Here is a 19,018-nt window from a genome sequence, read left to right as displayed (position 1 = left end):
CCTCACAGAAACCACATGCAGAATACTAATCCCCCCTACACCCAAACTCTCTTTCCTCATCTCCCCCTTCCTCGGTTCCTTATTCCTCCTTCTATTTCATTTTCCTTCCTCATTAGCGCCTCTTTCCTATTATCCTGCCTTCGCCTTCCAATCACCCCCCCCGCTCTTTCCTCACCTCTCTTATCAACATCCTCTTTCAAGCCACAGATCCCCAAGGATTTAAAAAGGTTTCTCAGGCTGTTATAGCAAAACAGGTTTCCACAGGCAACTGGTCATGTTGGTTATCAGTAGCTGGGGAGTGCGTCTGCTCTGATCCAAGGTCATCCTCAGCATCTAATCCGGCTTTAAGGTGAACAAGTGACTGGTGAGCTGGATTCACTGTAAAGCTTTTTTCATCTCCCTGAGAAAGTATGATCAAATGGAAGCTGAAAAGCTCTAACCTAACATTGCAATTCTGCTACACACTTTGTTATGTAACTGAGCCTTTTGATGACTCAAACATCAATAAAGTACCTGTCAAAACCCCTGCATGTTGTGAGCAGTAAAGTAGGTCAGAGGCATGGCAGTATACAAGTGATCAGCAAGAGAATACAGTAAATATACACTATATATTCATTCATATTTCATTTTTTGGAAGAGGATGGTTAGTTTATTTGAATGTATATGTTGTGTACCAACAACATATTTTCTTCCAATATTTGCCTACAAAAACGAGCACTTTGTTTGATAGGAGATCCATAATGACCACTGTACTGTATGTAGGGCAGAGGGGCTGGAAACAGAAGGATTCAGCTCGCCTGGTTTTCAATCCAAGAAACACACCTAGCAACACCTCTCCATTTCACCGATACCAACCAATGAACACTTTGTATCCTTTTTATTTCATCGCTTCACCTTCTAAAAACAAATAATAACACACAATTATGATTATGATTATGATAGAAGAATTTATTGGCAAAGAAAAAGCCTGGTGCAGATTTCCCTGAGGCTTATCATCATAATGAGGCTGGTTCCATCATGCCTGTATGGAGACCTTTACTACACCTGTGATGGGTGTGACAAACTGAATGAGGTCTGCATACAGCACAGACACACAGCGCGTGGATACACTGCTCTTCATCCATGCATACTTTGACATAAATCTCCCCTTAAAACCACCAGCGCTGCTGAGCACAAAAAGGAAACATTTGAGAAAGTTGCATCTGGGATAAACAAAGTCATTGGAGGAGATATAGATCTGGTGTTCCGACAGTAATTAGTCAAATCTTGCGTAGAAGGACCTAAAAAGCAGAACTGGATAAAGACACAATCAATGACAACTGATCAGTGCATCTTCCTTCATCATTTACCTTCCTCATCACCTCTTACACCCTCTGGTTATTATCACTTGCCTTCTGATTGCCCTCTCCTCGTCATCTCCTTTTGGCACCTTCTTGGTAATCCACAGATATTAACACAGTGAATTTAAATGTCATGTACGATAACAGATGAATAGATTTTTCAGAGAGAGGAAGAATGATGTTTGCATGTTTGAAATTAAAGATATTAGCAATGGGGAAGAATACAGCATGATAAATCTGAATATCATGTCTGATAACAGGAAAAGAAAACAGACAGATCCGTTATTGGAATTGGTAGTTATCAATGAGAAAATAATATGTTGTGCCATAATGAATATGAGTATTAAGAAAGCTTCCAGATGACTGGGAAAGAGATTAGGCTGTGATGCCCCTTTCACACCAACACGGTTCCAGGGCCGGTTCGGCGCTAGAGCCTGATAAGCACCGGTTTTTCCTGTTCACACCGCAGCGGAGCCGGCTCTAAACACCGAAAACCGGTGCTTACCAAGCACCAAAAAATTGTCGGTCTACAAGCAAGAACCGCATACGTCACGCTTACGTCGGGGGCAGGGGCGGGATCAACCTGAGCTAACAGTTTATGGCGAGTACGGCAAATGAAAGTTGTAACAAGCAGTAGCGCTGAGCAAAGTGACTAGAACGTTACCACACACTTTATAAAGTCAGGCAACACTAACCAGGCTTCGTGTGATTCTGTTTATTTGTACCTTACTTTGACCATCCGTTCGCTGTTATTGATCATTGTGGAGAGAGGCAGACGTGTTGTTTTGTATTATAGCAGCTATCGGATGGAATCAATACATGGGCTGCACAGCACAGGTTGTCGTGTCCGACTATCACAAGTAGAATCATAATGAAAATACGCCGGTAAAATGTGCCTGTAGAAAACGGTTTATGCCACAATAGGATAGCAACAAGTAGCAAGAGTCAGTTTAGCTTCGGTTGCTATGCTAACATCACCCATTTTATACCAGAGAAACTTTCATAACAGCGTTGTTGCCAAACAGCGGGGCAGCTCTGCAGCGGTCGGTAGATGCCGCTGAAACACATGAATAAACAATGAACCACGGCACTCTGGAGAAAAGTATAAGGTTGAGAAGTAGTTATTTCATCTAATCTGGCTTCGTGTGATTAAAAGCAACACGATCATCGACCCGGCGCCGTTGGGGAGAAATCAGCGACGTAAACGGTGACGTCATGACGCAGCCGCGGCAGCACCAGTCGGGCTCTGGGCGTGTGAACAAAACGGGGGCTGAAATGGATGCTCATGGCCATTGGTCAAATAAACATTGCAAATATTATCACACCATGCTAGACAACTCTGAAACATGGTTTATGCTAGAATGGATTTGTTCTGAGATACACAACCCTGGTTCTGCCTTTGAGCCTCTTATGCTCTTAATGTGTGCTTCGTATTCGCTCCCTTTGCACAACATTACTGTGAGAAGATTAGATATATTTCATTGATCTCAATTTGGGATCTTTTTATGAAACGGATGCCAGAGGCCCTTTAATGGTTGGCTGCAAATGTTTTAAATATTTACCAGTAGTAGGGTTTGAACCCACGAGGGCATATGCCCATTGGATCTTAAGTCCAACGCCTTAACCACTCGGCCATCCTGGTTATTGATCAGACAGCTTCCTGTGTCCAACACTTTTGCTTCATATTAGCTCCTTTGCGCTTCACATACACTTCCTATGCCCTTAGCATTCGCTTAACTTGTTCTCCCGATGCTCTTACTATTCAACATGCAATTTTACTTCGCATGCGCTTAACATGCCTAATATTGCGCTTCCACTATCTATACGCTGCACTTCCAATGTTCATCATTATGTTCTTTCTATGTGCTTCCTACCCTTTTACCAATAGGCTTTCCTAACCCTAACCATCTAGTGTACCAGTTACCGCTGCACACCAAATAAACAATATGTGCCTGTTTGTTAGGTATGCAATAGCTACAATTAATTTCATGGGAGTTATTATATTAAGGTGTTGGAGGATGTAGTTTGTGTTTTATTTGATTATACTTCAAGGTGTTTTATTTACTCTACCCTTATTGATATATTTGGGGTTGGAGATAATATTAGAAGCACCCCTCACAGCACCAAACTGCAGCCTCCGAAATAGCCGAGCAGTTGAATCAACAGCTCTCAGATTTCAACCAAAACTGAACACCATCCCCTTCAGGCAGGACTGTTGCATCACGTGAACCTGACTAGCAACAGAGCGTAGATCATCCTGTTCAACAGGCAGCTTCTTCACAACCTGACTGATCAAACAGTGACGCTTGTTCCTGTTTGTACTAATGTAGCTCCTTCCAAGAGCTCAGCAGTTCAACCTTTCCATTTTGTATACAGGCTTCTTGCAAACCTTTAAGATCTAACTTCTTTTGTTAATTATTTGAGCCAACATTATTTTCTATCTTTTCTCATTGTTAGAGTAAAAGGGCATGTGTGAAAGGGGCTTAACAATCGTCAGGACAACCCGTTTTTGTTACTTGCTGCCAAATTACTTGCAAACATTTCTTTTGAATAATTTCTTTGCGGAAATAATGAAAAGATTTGAGGATAACCATAGATTGTGACGGATAGCCAAATCTAATCTAGTTGTATTCCTCTTAACACACAAAGACTCAATGGCCTTAATAACAACATTGTTTCCTTCTGAAAAGAATGTATACATTGGCATTTTGAAAACTAATGTACACGTATTTAGTGGTAACAGTTGAAGTGTATGAGCAAATCTCAATATTTTCCAGCTGTATTAGTAGTTAGTATAAGTATCACATACATGTGGTGAGGAGCGTGACTGCAGCTGCTGATGAAGTGAGTGCAGGTCTACATCAGCTCACAGTCTTCAGCTGCTGCTGCTGCTGTGGGGTTTGTCTTTCCTGCCAAGATGCAATTTAGCTGCCCTCGGCCAGCGCCGGGCCCTCCGTCTCTTAATAACTGCCACTGTTATGAAGTGTTGACAACTAATATCAGGGGGTAATTCAGCCAGAGCCTGGACCCCCCTCTGCTTTATTAAGAAGCTGAATGCTTTCAATTTCCTCCAGCATGCAGCCTGAGTGGCTTTATTCTCTCTTCCTTTAGGCTCTATTCATCTTCCCTTTACCTGTTTCTTACTATATCCTGCTTTTTGCACATTTCCACTCTTTTGCACATTTAACCCATTTCCATTTTTTTCATTTCCAAGGCCTTTGGTGCTCCCTTGTTTTTATTTTTGCTTGTATCTTATCAATATCATTATGCCATTTTATATTGACTTGCCCTTTCTCTGTTCGACCCTTGTTCTTCTCTCCTCAGTATCAGGAGGAGCAGAGAGTGGCAGCAGTGGGGAGAAGAGTCCCACCAGCGGGTCTTCAGCCTCGTCTAAGCGGGCCCGTACGGCCTACACCAGCGCTCAGCTGGTGGAGCTGGAGAAGGAGTTCCACTTCAACCGGTACCTGTGCCGGCCGCGCCGCGTGGAGATGGCCAACCTGCTGAACCTGTCCGAGCGGCAGATCAAGATCTGGTTCCAGAACCGACGCATGAAATACAAGAAGGACCAGAAGTCCAAGGGCCTCAGCTCCAGTTCTGGAGGGCCCTCACCCGCTGGCTCCCCCCCCCTGACCATGCAGTCCTCCGCCAGCTTCCTCAACTCCATGCACCCTATGGGAGGGGGTGGGGCGGGCTACGACGTCCCATCTCCGCCATCCTTCGGCAAACCCCACCAGGGAGTGTCCTACTCCATGTCCACTGCCTACTCCAACGTCCCCATGAAGGGCTGCCCCCCCCAGCATAAGTACGGCTCCCCAGACCCGGACTACGGCGACCCCCACCCTCACCACGGCATGGCCAGTAACGCTGGCTACGGAACTCCCAACAACATGCAGGCCAGTCCAGTATACGTGGGGGGGGGCAGCTATGTGGAACCCATGCCTGGCTCGGCGCCCTCCATGTACGGGCTAAACCACCTCGGCCCCACGCCACCCCACCACCAAAACATGGACTACAATGGTGCGGGGCCCATGTCGGGCGCCAACGGGCACCATGTGGGTGGAGGGGGCCCCCCGGGCCCCTGCGACCCGCCCCCCCACCAGACGTACACCGAGCTGTCGGCACACCACACCTCGACTCAGGGCAGAATCCAGGAAGCACCCAAGCTCACTCACCTGTAGCAGGTTTGCAACAACACGACAACGTAGGAAGTAGTGAAGACGACAGACTAACAGACTAACTAACATGTGGGGACCTGCTGCTGCACGGGGGCAGCAGGGGGGCCACAAGGAGACAGACAGGAGCCATCCAGTGGTTTGTCCTGTGCCCTACAGCCTCAGAGAGCCCCCCCCCCCTGTTTACACTGCCTGACCAGTATTAGGGCTTTCACTGTTACTCTGAAAGTGCAGTTAACTGTAAAAACACAAAGGTAGTGCCTGTAATAAGCCGCAGCAAGGGACCTTTCCAAAAGAGACACTAAAATCACTGCAGTGCAGAATTAGAGGAATCAATGGTAGTGGCTAAAACACTTTATATTTCAAACAGGAACCAAACTTACGATCCGCTCCTGAAACATTACATTATCCGACAGGAAATTAGGAATGTTCATACGAAAGAGGATGAGTGCCACGTTGACAACATTTTTGAGATCTTAATTTATTATTTTAAGTGCTGAGATTAAAGACAGAATTCAGACTTTTCTCAGAACTAAGAATTCAACTTTTTTTTTCACAGGTGGCCCTAATTTTCTTCCGTATGTTCAAGAATTAAAGCGAGCATTATCAGATTTACCCATGAATCATTTAACTTACACATTAAAACTGCCTAATATTTAAGTATACTTTATCAGTGATTTTTCCATTAGAACTCTTGATTTTGTACCCACGTTTAAGCATCTCACATGAACCCTTTTTTTAGAGGGGGTTACACTCCACTCTGTCCCAGGGCAGTGAGGCATATTGTACATTACATTACATTTAGCTGACGCTTTTATCCAAAGCGACTTACAATAAGTGCATTCCACCAACAAGATGCAAACTTGAGGTGTGGAAGAAGAGGTTTACAGTCTCCCACGTCCCCCGGGGACAATACATGTCAGGAAGCTCATCTTGTGCTAGTGTAGCAGAGACATATCGGCAGCTGTACAGCACAACAGGATTTATGGTGAGCACCATTGTTTAGTCAGTGTTAGACTGATCATCTGCACAGTCAATCAAAACAACTATATACTGAGTACTAGAGATTCAGAAATAAATATATTTGTCAGAAACCTCCAAAAATCTAATATGAAAGAACACCTCTAAGTATGATGTGTTTGTGTGGGTGGGGCAAATTGCTGGCCTGCTGTTAGAGCTTGGAGTATGGGGTTTTAAATGTGTACTATGATAAGGAAATCTTCCCCCTAAGACACACACATATACAAACTCCCGGCTGCTAAATGAAATAGTTTTTAATGGGCAGTTAACGAGGTGGTTAGATTTATGACGCCGGGCTCTCTCCCCCTCCAGGCTACACATGTTGTTGTCAGCCGGGCTGAGCTATGTGGAGAACCGTCCTCTCCATCAGCTGAGAGAGGGAGAGCACAAATATGTCTCCCTCGTCCCACAGAGCATAAAAACCACTGGATGTTCTCCCCCTCTCCGTCTCGTTCTCCTCCTGCTGTCCCCGCCTCTCTCCGATCCACTACTAACACTCTCCTGTCTGTGGCAGCAGCACATGGCTTCTGAAGGCTACACATCCCACAACCCGCCACAGACCGCCCCCCCCCCCCCACACCACACACACACCACACACACCCCACACACACACCCACACATGAATTCACCACCCCTCCATCAATCTAACAGGGTTTAAGAAGCTACACGAAGCTAAAGTAGCTCCCATAGACACACTTCTGTGCTAAGCTACTTTAGCTAATCACACACACACGGCAACGCTAAGCTAGCTTCCTTTCGTTGTCACACACCCACAGCGGGGTCACGCCAGCTGTTGACATATTTGAACAAACACATGAGAGGACACGGAAGAGACATTTTTAGTGTTCTTATTTTAGCACATCATCGACACAGGGTAAATAATAAGAGTGGAGAACAATATTTATTTATGTTTGGCTACGTCATTGTCCTCTGTCTGTCTCTCCATCTCTTTCTCTATCTCTCTCTTTCTATCTCCTTATAATATTGTTTTGTTTTGTTCTCACATATCTTGACTTTTAACGTGGATACAGGGTATATATTTGAACAAAAATGCATGTCCCAGAAATATGAGCTGATGTATTTCACACATATTTAAAACAACTGGGTTTATTTGTCAGTGAGGACAGTGGGGGGGAACACACATCACACATGAAAAGTGTGTGTGTTGGACCCCTATTTCACTCTCTGCTCTTCTAGAAATAAACCCTCTGTATGGTTTTAAAGTGCAGATCTACACACATGCTTTCCACATCTGGGCATCATTGTTGCACTTAGAGTTGACATTTTGATGGTTAAAAGGTAAAAGATAATAATAATAAAATCTTATTTTGAAGACGGAAGGCCCTCCAATCAAAGCGTCTTTCGCCAATGTGTGTTCGAGTGAACATTCATATATAAATATTTATTTGTTATAGCCAGTTTAAAAAGACTTTCTGTTTTGTATTATTATTATTTATCCTTCATGTATTTATATCGAGAAAAAATACTGTACTTTTTTAGTATTTACCTGTTATGAAAGAAAAAAAATGTTGTGTTTCTTCTTGTCCGATGTACTGAAGTTACATTTTTTAGTTCTTGTATTTTAGAAGAAGATAGGTAGTTTTTATGTTCCTAAAATGACCCTTGTACATACATGTCTTGGCTTGTACAGGGAGCAGGCTCGGTGAGGATTGGTGACTCATCCGAGCTTAGTCGGAAAAATGTAGACAAACTATTAGCTGGAAAAAAGTCTTTTTGGAGAAAAACAACTTCTTTTTTGTCCTTTGTAGCTCCTTTTTCTTTCACTGTTGAGAGAGTTGTCTGTCGAGCAATTCTTTAATAAAATGTTACGTTATTCAGAGCTATCGTCAGTTTGTCTATGATTCTCAGGTGTGGTGGTAAATAATCATTAAAGAAATGAAAGGGCATTACTGATTGGTTAGGCAGTGTTTCTGTCAGGAACACAATACGAGCGATGCGTTGATGACGTGTTGGCCAAACAGGAAGTTAGCATCTCAAGGGCTCCCACAACCAACATACGAGATTTCCCCATTTGATTTCAGGATATTGAAGAGAAAATAAGCTCTGTGGCAAAGACACGTTTATGATTCTTCTGAATACTAAATCACCACATATTAACGCCACGTTATGATATTTTAAGGTTAAATGCAGTCGGCTGAAATAAAAAGCTAACACAATGCTATAAACCACATGAGTCAAACTCAAGGCCCGGGGGCCAAATCAGGCCCGTGGTGGATTTAATTTCGGTCCGCAGGATAATTTTTGATTCCTATTAGATCTGGCCCTTCGGTATATTACACGCACACCTTCACTCCATCCTGAGGGTCTCCTCAGCTCAGAGCCTGAGCCCAAACATTGATGACCTTGCACCCAAGATGAGATGCCAAGTATCTGATAGCATCACAGAGCAGCAACCTGAGTTTACATGTTTCCTTCTGCACTTTCTCTCTCAGGACAACAGGGCATGTTTGGTTCTCTTTGAGGGAAATAGTTTTGTTGAAGCTGTTGTTGGCCTGTGGGAAAATGTAATCATAAGAAATGAGTCTGAAAAGCTGCAGATAGAGCCATAAGAAATGAATGCAACTGATTATTTAATGTTTAATGTTGTTTTTATAGGCCATCATTGAAGCTTTGTTAGTTCCAGGTTTAATATGTGCAATAAGTTCATTTCAATAAGTTCTGCAATAAACATTGAACCAGTACGGCCCTCCACTAGTACCCATTTTGAAATGTTGGCCCACTGTGTATTTGAGTTTGACCCCCCTGCTATAAACAAACTACAACACGGTCGCATGGGCGCACATCACCACGCTTAGCAAAAGGCGACTAATGTTTGGCGTCTTGGCGTTTATCTTATTTAGTCACTTATTAGCAACGGCCATTTGTATGACACACTGAAGCTTTGTGCGTTCACCACTGGGGTATTACCGACGTGTTTTATGCCGTAGAACAAAATGTTAAAATCTTGTTGTATTAACCACAGACCTTGTCACCAAAAACACGTACAAAAAAACATTGACTTCATAACGAAGTGGTAAAATGCTAACTCATTCCCGGGTGTAAGGACTCATTACTGCACCACTATTTTTGTGGCTAACATCATTATTAAATATGCTAATTATTGAACAGCGCTATCAGAACTCAAGTCAGGTTCTGTAGTGGTGCATATTTTTACATGACCAATACAAAAAAATCACTACCCTCTAAAGATAGCTGATCTTTAGAGGGTAGTGATTTTTTTGTGCCTTTTTTGGCCTCAGTGATAGAGAATAATAAAGCCTTAATATGCTATCTGTGTAGACTAACCCTTTTAAGGATAAATGTCACCATCAATATTTCACCTATACATCTTTTCAACATTCAAATGACTTGCTTTTAGATGTTATATGATTTGTGTAGGTCTGCCGGCCATATTGGACCTCAAGTTAATGATGCATACCTTTTTGAGGGCAAAATGGTACATGGTCCCAGGCAGAAAAAGGTACAATAGTTTTATAAATATTAAGGAACAATATACAAATACAGTGTGGGTTAGGTTTCAAGCAAATGTTGCCAAAATATACATTTCTTCCAATTGATATAAATGTTTTCCTATTTGCTTAAGATAATGAACAAAACTGAAATATTTACTTTAATTAAATGTATTATGTCAACAACTAACCCTAACCCTAATAATAAGTTGAACCTAATATTGTGTATTTAAACGTAATAGTATTGCTTTCAACTAAACTAATACAGTTGTGTGAAATCTGTTGACATAATACATTCAATTAAAGTCAAGTTGGAGTTTTTTCAGTGAAGGTATATGCTGAGTAGAATATGTGTTTTCGGAGTGTATTTGATCAGATGATGTGGCTCAGGTCCATGTGCTTCCTCGATGTGCTGTTGAGGATCTGGTGTCGTTGTTTCCAACAGCTTGTGTCTGCTGATGACCTGACACTGATGCAGGATTGAATATCAGATGGTACTGCAGGCTAAAGCATGGCAGCACTGTCAGAAAACATCTACAGCCTCGAGCGACATATAACATGTCAGAAGTACAAAAAAACCTCAACCTTTAGGAGAAATACAAATCTGCTTCTGGTCTCCTTTATGCTTTACAAAGTAGAAAGGAGTACACAAATTGTCGATTGTGCTGCTATGGCCGGTGTTCATTTAGCGTACTGATTAGTAACACCAAGATATAGCATCCAGAGAAGGTCTAAGTTCGGACCCAACAACTATTCCTGGACTGAAACCTAAAACCTGCTGTGGCTGGAGTCCTCTTCTTACTTTAGCTCTGTTGTGATTGGCTGATTCCTCCAAACTATCTTTACAGAAAAAAATCAAACTCCGTCAGAACTATTCTTATACAGTTTAGTGACGAGTACTGTAAAGTATTGCATCTAAAGAATCATGTTTATCTCTCACAAGTCACAAATGCTGAAAAAAACATTTAGGACTCAATTTCTCTACAAAACAAATACACTTTCGGAAGAATGACTCTATACATGATGATTTGAAATGATTCAATAGATATGTTTTCACAAAGGGACTGTTTAATGTTTTTTACTCAGGATTGTTAAGATGGGAATGTTGGAGATATGACCATAGAGATATCGATGAAGAAAACAGGTCCAACATGAGATTGCTCACAACAAGCTCTGGAATGTTTTGAGTAACAGGGTCATGATTTCTGTTGAGAGATATGCTGTTGAGTTATTCCAATGTATTTCTTTGTAAACAAGCAAAGTGCTAGTTCCAGTCATCTGGACAGAAGGCTGATAGTGTATCTCTGTGGTTAATATGACAAACACATGGCAACTCACACCAGACTATCTGTTGACAGTTAGCACTACAGGTATTGACAAATACATACTGTTAACTTACCACTTCTGTGAAACATAAATGACTCAAAATGGGGCAAGAGTTTTGGCTGTGAGTGAGGCCTGAATGATGATCATTTGTTTCAGTTTTATTTTAAAGTAAGGCTACCTTTGAGACCAGCAGATGGTATGAGTGTTGTATATATTATGCATATATGTTGGCAATTTCCTTGATATATTTCTAATGTCTTAGTCATTCACCCCAGCATCATGTTAACTACAATCTACTATTCATATTTCCAAAAGGGGTTCTATCATTATTTGTATTAGTTTTTATTTTCTTCAACCACAGATATTCTTTTTAGGCTATTATTTGACTATTCAACTAGTCCCCTGTTTGTCACTATTGCGCAATTACACCAATTTCATCCATCAACTTTTTTTTATTTCCCAGTTGTCTTTTTTTCTACTCTTATTCTTCATGAGAAATCTTATTTAGGAGAATCAAAATAAGTCACACACCCCCCCACCCCCAAGTGTGGCCACATAACCAGAGTAAAGCCAGGGAGCAAAAACAGATCAGACTCCTCTCTCCCAATGTTTTCACCCCATTCAACTTTTTGTTTCTGTGTCTTGTGTTGCTGTTTATGTCTAAAGAAAGCCCTGAAGCCTCGGCCCGGTCACATGTCCCCCCCCCCCCCCCCCCCCCCCCCCACACATCTCTATCTCTTGAACGCGCTCGTGCTGAGGCCTGAGAGCAGCATAAAACTTGGGACATAAATCAGGCTCCCATAAATAATGGCCGTACTTCCCTTTACATCTCCGTTGGACTAACAGACAATAAAAACACCAATAAGCAGAGATTGGATCTAATTTATTGCCTCATAAAAGCAGACGCAGTGCTCAGTGCAGCTATTACTGCAGAACACACACTCCCAGCCAGGTTACAATTAAAAACTAATAAGGTCACACTCTTTAGGTGGATTAGACTACACTTTAGGTAAATATATACCTTTAAGATGTATTTTAAGGTATAAAGAGCACACCTTATTTTGTAGCTCATAGGAACATATTTCTTTAACTTTTTCACAAATGCCCTATTATAGTATTAAACACAAATACAAGTATTCAAATGTTTTGGAGTTCTTTGAAATAAATAATACCATCAATAATCGTAAGAACAATAACAGTGAAACTATTAGATCTTTGTCTTTTAATTTGTCTTTTTCATATTTATTACTATTATTTTACAATTGTATTTACAATTTCTGCCCGGAACTTGAACTAATTAAAAATATCAATAATTAATGTTACATTTTAAATTAGATAACAATTCAACTGGAATAGAAATACGTGTTTTACCCTCAGTATCTCCAAAACAAAAGAGCCCACTGATAAATAAAATAATGTAAAAACATATTCCAGCACACCCGGAAACAAATATCTGTTCTCCTGCAAAATGTCCCATAAATTCCTTGGAACTTTACAACAAGAAAAAAATGGATAAAAAAGTAAGAAATGGTATAATTAAAGCAGCTGCTGTGGTGTATTGTGGTGTAGGAGCTCGGTCAGCAGTGTGTGGTGTGTTCATGTCGCCTCGGCCTACTCACTGCTGCTTTCTGCTGCTCAATGACTTCCCTCCCACTCACATTGCTGCTTCTGTTACCTCTTTCTCAGAGTCAGAGGGCAAACCAAATGGCATGGGAAAAAGAGGAAACGACTGTGTGAGCTAAATAACTTGTGCATTTGTCTCTGGTTTATTTCTCAACAGATACATTATTTCTCCATGACATACGAGCGTATTTTACTTTTCGGAAAAGCAGCGTAAAAATATGGAATACTGAATTTAAAAGGGGAGAAATGGAGAGAGAGGTTTGCTTGTTATGCAGGCACAGAGAGGGGCCGCTGTCAGCCTCTTTGCGGGGCCTGAAAGATTGATCACCGCACTTCTTTTCCCACTCGGGGCTCCTCGGGACCTCCCTAAAAATACGCTCCTCCAAACTCCCTGATCTTTATAAAAATCTACATGTGCGTCCTGTGGAGTCTGAATACCCCATCAGCACACTCTCACTTAGTATTAGCGTTTACATTATTTCTGCTGTATTATTATTTTTTGACTAAGAGGAACAGGAGGCCTCTTCCCCTCCTTCCATGCAGGAGCGACCTCGCTGTGAACTCTCTGTGCGTAAACACAGCGAACATTTTAACACTCATGCATCACACTGTGGAGAGAGTGTGAGAGAAGCTAGCAAAACATTGGTAGTGTGCAGCAGAGGCTATTCAAGGTGGATTTTATTTAGACAACATACAGGCTTACTATTTTAAGCATATACGCACACTTAGGGAAAGCCATTACATCACAAATAGGTCTATTAAGAAATGTAAATGTTCACTTACACCAACAGGCTGCCTCCCTCCCCAGTTAAATTTAAATGTTTCTCTCCTAGAATCTGCAGAAATCTTCTCCATCCTCTCCTCCTGAGCGGCTGCACCATCTAAAACCCTCCCAAACGTTCTAAATTGAGGATTTTCAGCCTCTGTCACACTTTATAAGATTAATGATCTGTGTGGTGTAAACAGTAGTTTTTTTTCTATGGGAGCCATATTGTAAACGGTGGTGGCCAGCCTAATGTTAACAGTCATTACATCACCCAGAGGACCGAAATGTGTCCGGGGGATGCGCTATTGTTTGTGCGTAACGCGGGGCCTGGATGCGCCGACCCGCCGCCCACACAGCGCACATGGCGACCAGCCGCCTTCACGTTTTTTCTCCCTGGACTTTACCCCCCGTGAGGACTAAACAATAGCAGCTATCTACGATATAGCCCCTCTCTGCCACAGAAAATAATAATGCTGCTTCCCACAGCCATCACTGCCGTCAGGCCCGGGCTCCTGATTGGTTGTATTCGGTCACGTGACCAGGAATTGGCTGCAATTTCGCCCCATAGATCTTCAGTTTAGCCTACCCAGGTCCCCATACGCTAGTAATATCACCAATATACAATTATTAAATAGCCACCGCATTTACGCCATTGCGGTCGGGACCCTTACACGCTCGTGGTTTTTTTTTTTCATTTATTTTTTTACAAAGCCATATTGTGTTGTGAGCGTGTGCGGGCGTGCTTGCATGTGTGTATGTTTTTTTTTATTTTGGGGAAGGGATTGTTTCGGGGGTCTCGCCGTTTGAGGTAGAAGCCGGTTTGAGGGAGCAATGAATTTTGAATTTGAGAGGGAGATCGGTTTTATAAACAGCCAGCCGTCCCTAGCAGAGTGCCTGACGTCCTTCCCCGCCGTCCTGGAGTCATTTCAAACTTCATCAATCAAGGACTCGACAGTAATTCCGCCTCCCTTTGAGCACACCATCCCCAGCCTCAGCCCCTGCACAGCCAGCCAGCCGAGACCGACTGCTAGGAGCCAGCAGAACCGGAGGACCTCCGTCACTAATGGCCTCCAGACGCAGCACCGAGCCGGCCAGCAGCCCTGCCCGCCCGGCCAGGCCCCTGCCCCGGCCACCGCCATCCTGGCCGGACCGCTGGCCCACGAGTTCCCCTGGATGAAGGAGAAGAAGTCGTCCAAGAAGCCCCCCAAGCCTGGGAGCAGCTCCAGTGGTGGCATATCCATCATCCCCCCTGCCTCTTCCTCCCCGTCGCCGACCGCCTCCGGGTACGCTTCGGCGGGCATCGAGTCACCCACAGGTCGGTATGCTGGGAGCGGCTGTGTGTGTGTGTGTGTGCGTGTGTGTGTGTGTGTGTGTGTGATGGGAGTGTGATGGGAGTGTGATATGCAGCTTGTGCTTTATTTTTGTGTTCATCTTCATTTCACATCCACTCTATAACTTACCATTCATTACACACAGCAAGGATTTGGTTAGATGACATTGTCTTTTTCCAGTGTGTGTGTGTGTGTTTGTGTGTGTGTGTGTGTGTGTGTGTGTGTGTATTGTGCAGTGCAGTGCTGTGCTGTGATGCTGTGTCAACAGGGAAGCCAAATCGACACCCCTGCATTATGCTGCAGAGCTTTGCTCTATAGTCTTCATCATGCATGTACACATGCACCATTTAACGCGATGTTCCAAATATATTGGTCATTGTTTTTGTTTAGCATTCAGAATTACGTTTTAAGAGTGCAAACCAGGCACAGGTCTGCATTATTTTAATTATGCACCATCTAAAGCTTACACTTCCAATCGTTGTTCTGCCTATACACTTCTTTATTGTGCGTAAAGACGTACAGATGCGGTTTTTTTCATCCATTCTGCAGATTCTGTTGTTGGGTGCATGGTGGGGGCTTCAGCAGCGTCGCCATGGCATTATATATTCATAACACAACTGAGGGGGTAGCCATATTGGATGGAGGTAGGGAATATAATGGCGAGGCAGAGCAACAGAATACGATGGGGTGGGGGTTGGGGGAGGTAGCTACATGCACACAGGATACAGACTGCACACAATCAGATTGTCTTGGGTTTAGGCCATTTCTGTCTTTTTCACTGCCCTCCATTACAATCACTGTACTTTTTTTCCTCCACACACATAAAATCCCACCAGGTCTCGTGTTCCTTTCTCGCCCAATTTCCTGCCTTTTCTGCCTCATTCACAAAGCTATGGTTTAAGTTATGTTTGGTGTCACATCGACATTCCTACATCTCCCTGCATTTCCCCATGATTTATTTATTTTCTTCTCTTTCGATTCTCTGATCTCATACTGCAGCCTCTCACGCCAGACTTTACAGAAGAGAAAACCATGCAGTTTTACCATTATCATCTGCCTTTATCTGCCTTTTTACTATATTATTATTTTTTTACCATCAACAAATTGGCCCGCTCTAAGTTATGGCTTTGGCTGCTACTGTAATCGAAGGAGTATTTTTACGAGAGTGTTTGTGTTTTATTACTGTTTTATTACAGACAGAAGAGCCGAGGGGATTTCTGCTCGATGCTGAAGCAGCTTATTTCTTGGTTGGAAATCTCGCACGCAATAAAATTGCAGAGGTTTTACAGCTCTCATGAAATAGATTACAATTTGAAGTTTAAACGAACTATAAAATAAAAAAGGCAAAAGATTTTACACATAAATCCCCAATATTATTTTGCTCTCGTTTTATTTGTATTTGTCTCTGCAGACCCGAGCCATGCGGGTCTGGATGGTGGAGCCGGGTCCCGACGGCTGCGCACCGCCTACACCAACACCCAGCTGCTGGAACTGGAGAAGGAGTTCCACTTTAACAAGTACCTATGCCGGCCCAGGAGGGTGGAGATCGCCGCGCTGTTGGACCTGACCGAGCGACAGGTGAAAGTTTGGTTCCAGACCGGCGCATGAAACACAAGCGCCAGACTACGCACCACCGGGACGGAGGGGGGCATGAATCCATCGACCCGGGCGGGTTTGAGCCGCTCGAAGGCGCCGATGCCTCCTCTCCGTACTCGAGCCAGCCGCTGGAAGCATCTTGGCACCGGGGAGGCGACGTCGGACGGAGAGGGCGGGGAGCTGCAATCCATCTTCGGCCGCCTACGCGAATGACAGCGGGGATAATACACAACCCACGCCGGGAGGAGGGAGGCCGATTGAGCCGCCCTGAACGCCCACCGCTTCCAGGGGCATCTGCTCCTCTGACTCCACTCCTGCGCCTCAGAACTCCGCCGATATCCCGGGTCTGATGCAGCTCAGCGAGGCCGGGCCCGCAGCACCCGATCCGTCCTTCTCCGAGCAGCGGGATTCCTCTGCTCCTGCTGACGCGTCCTCAATCCACCTCCTCGCTCCCCGACCTCACCTTCTTCGCCGTGGACTCCTGCCTGTCTCCCAGCCTGCAGAGCTCCCTGGATAGCCCGGTGGATTTCTCCGAGGAGGACTTCGATTTATTCACAAGCACACTGTGCACCATAGATCTGCACAACCTCAAACTTCTGAGAGAATAAAGAAGACTAATAAAAGAGGAGGGACGGGTGAACAATCGAGCGGAGGCGACGGCTGTTTAAAAAACCATTAATGCTTCGAGGCAACATTCCTGAAACATTTCTGAATTAATTTATGTTATTTTCAAAATATTGGTTCGTCTTTTTGCTGGTGTTATTTTGCGGCTATAATATAGAGATAGGCCTAATTACATTTTTAAAACATCGAAGGAACATTTGCATTTTTCCACCATCGAAACGTTTTTTTTCTTGTCCATTCTTCAGGTAGCCTATTTATTGCCTCGTTTTTGTTCAAATGATTAGCCCTTTTCCGTTTGTGTGGATTTTTCCTCGTGCATTTTGGTGCAGGCTTCATGGATTCTAAATAACTTCTCAGGAACTGTTCGATGCAGAAAGCTGGACTGCTTTTACACAATCTCAACTCCAGAGAAGCCCTGCTGATGACCCGAGTTTTAGACCCGTTTATTTATTGAGATTATAGTGAAAATCCAAATTATTTATTGTACATATATTTTCATAGTGGAATAATAATAATAAAAACACACAAACATTTACGATGTCTTTGTTTTGGCTAAATTAATTAACGGAGTGCCTAATAACACCTACAAATTGTGTGAAAATATATACGGCATGCAGTAGCCTAAATATATTTTTGTATGAAGTGAACGATAATACTAGCTGCTACAGTGAATTTTTTAATAGCCTATCGTAAATACAAACAAAATGAGGCATCAGTAGAACTATTAGCCTATTATTATTATTATGCTAATGTTTATTGTTCATAGTTTTACAATATTTTGCCAAATTGGACATTTTGAATCTGTTTAAATAGCCATAGGCCTATATTTTGTTCCATAAGAGGTAGCCTAGTTTTAAACCAGATTGTTCTTTTATTCTAATTGTTAAGATAAGGCTTAAGGCTATGTCATGAGGCTGTGTTATTTTTATTTTTTTTGATCGTCTGATATCCTATTTTAATGTTGTGTCATGATTCTAGTTTCCAGTTTAAATGTTCCATCTTGTTTTCCCACCCTTTAGGCTACAACATAAACATATAGCCTGATATAGCCTGGCATGGCCCAGATATGGTTGTTTACACAGAGATAACCCTTAAGAGCGAGATATTTCCAGAGCAGATAAAAAGAGGAGAAACAGTCCGAGGCCACAGCGATTGTTTCCACACACACACAATTGTTTCCCTCCTTCACAGTTAGCTTAGCATTACATTGGTAGCCCTCTGCCTCGGAGCTGGAGCCTATGGTTAGCATAGCATGGCCTAGCTTCCACCATGTCAGAGCAGCAGAGATGCTACAATATAGTCTTTGAGGAGGCCCAGAGCTAACATGAACTAGCTACTTTAGTGAAGCTAACTGTAGCTTGTATTGCTAATTATCCTCCTCTATTAAGATAGAAGGGTAAATATAGAGCAAACCTTGAATTAGCATGGTTACATGGTTAAGAGAGATAGAGTGTAGTTTGTGTGTGTTGCTAACTAGCTGCTCCTCCCCCCACAGTCAAAATGGCGCTGAAGACAAAGCAGGATGTGAACAATGAGCAGTGGCAGCCATTACAGGATGACTGCTCAGTGTGACAGGCATGGTGTTTACTGTGCATTTGCATATAATAAGGATAAGAATAGTAATATATAATAATAATATATCATTATAATTATAAGAGCAATAATAATATATTTCCATAGCCTATGCATATTTTTTGATATATTTGTAAAATTCAAATATTTTTAGATATTAAATTGGCAAAAAAACATA

General features: G+C 42.9%; 2 protein-coding genes and 1 non-coding gene across 3 annotated transcripts; 2 read left to right on the top strand and 1 right to left on the bottom strand.

The window, feature by feature from the left end:
- Positions 1 to 2,899: 2,899 nt before the first annotated feature.
- On the bottom strand, positions 2,900 to 2,982 carry trnal-uaa. The gene has a single exon. It is a non-coding gene; the product is annotated as a tRNA-Leu (tRNA).
- Positions 2,983 to 4,663: 1,681 nt separating this feature from the next.
- On the top strand, positions 4,664 to 7,102 carry LOC117549668 (homeobox protein Hox-B3a; the record flags this gene model as incomplete). The annotated part of the gene is given in 1 exon segment (XM_034221746.1): positions 4,664 to 7,102. A coding segment is annotated over 1 exon segment (855 nt), but the record flags the coding sequence as incomplete, so codon positions are not given.
- A 7,402-nt stretch (positions 7,103 to 14,504) lies between these two features.
- LOC117549649 (homeobox protein Hox-B2a-like) lies at positions 14,505 to 17,252 on the top strand. Its single transcript, XM_034221708.1, is given in 8 exon segments — positions 14,505 to 15,032; positions 16,460 to 16,642; positions 16,645 to 16,784; positions 16,786 to 16,815; positions 16,817 to 16,885; positions 16,887 to 16,938; positions 16,941 to 17,079; positions 17,081 to 17,252. Coding segments are annotated over 8 exon segments (1,269 nt in total). The 5' UTR covers positions 14,505 to 14,548.
- The last annotated feature ends 1,766 nt before the right edge of the window (positions 17,253 to 19,018 follow it).

The sequence above is a fragment of the Gymnodraco acuticeps genome, unplaced genomic scaffold (assembly GCF_902827175.1).
Source record: "Gymnodraco acuticeps unplaced genomic scaffold, fGymAcu1.1, whole genome shotgun sequence".
Taxonomy (NCBI): domain Eukaryota; kingdom Metazoa; phylum Chordata; class Actinopteri; order Perciformes; family Bathydraconidae; genus Gymnodraco; species Gymnodraco acuticeps.
This window is presented reverse-complemented; position numbering and strand designations above follow the sequence as displayed.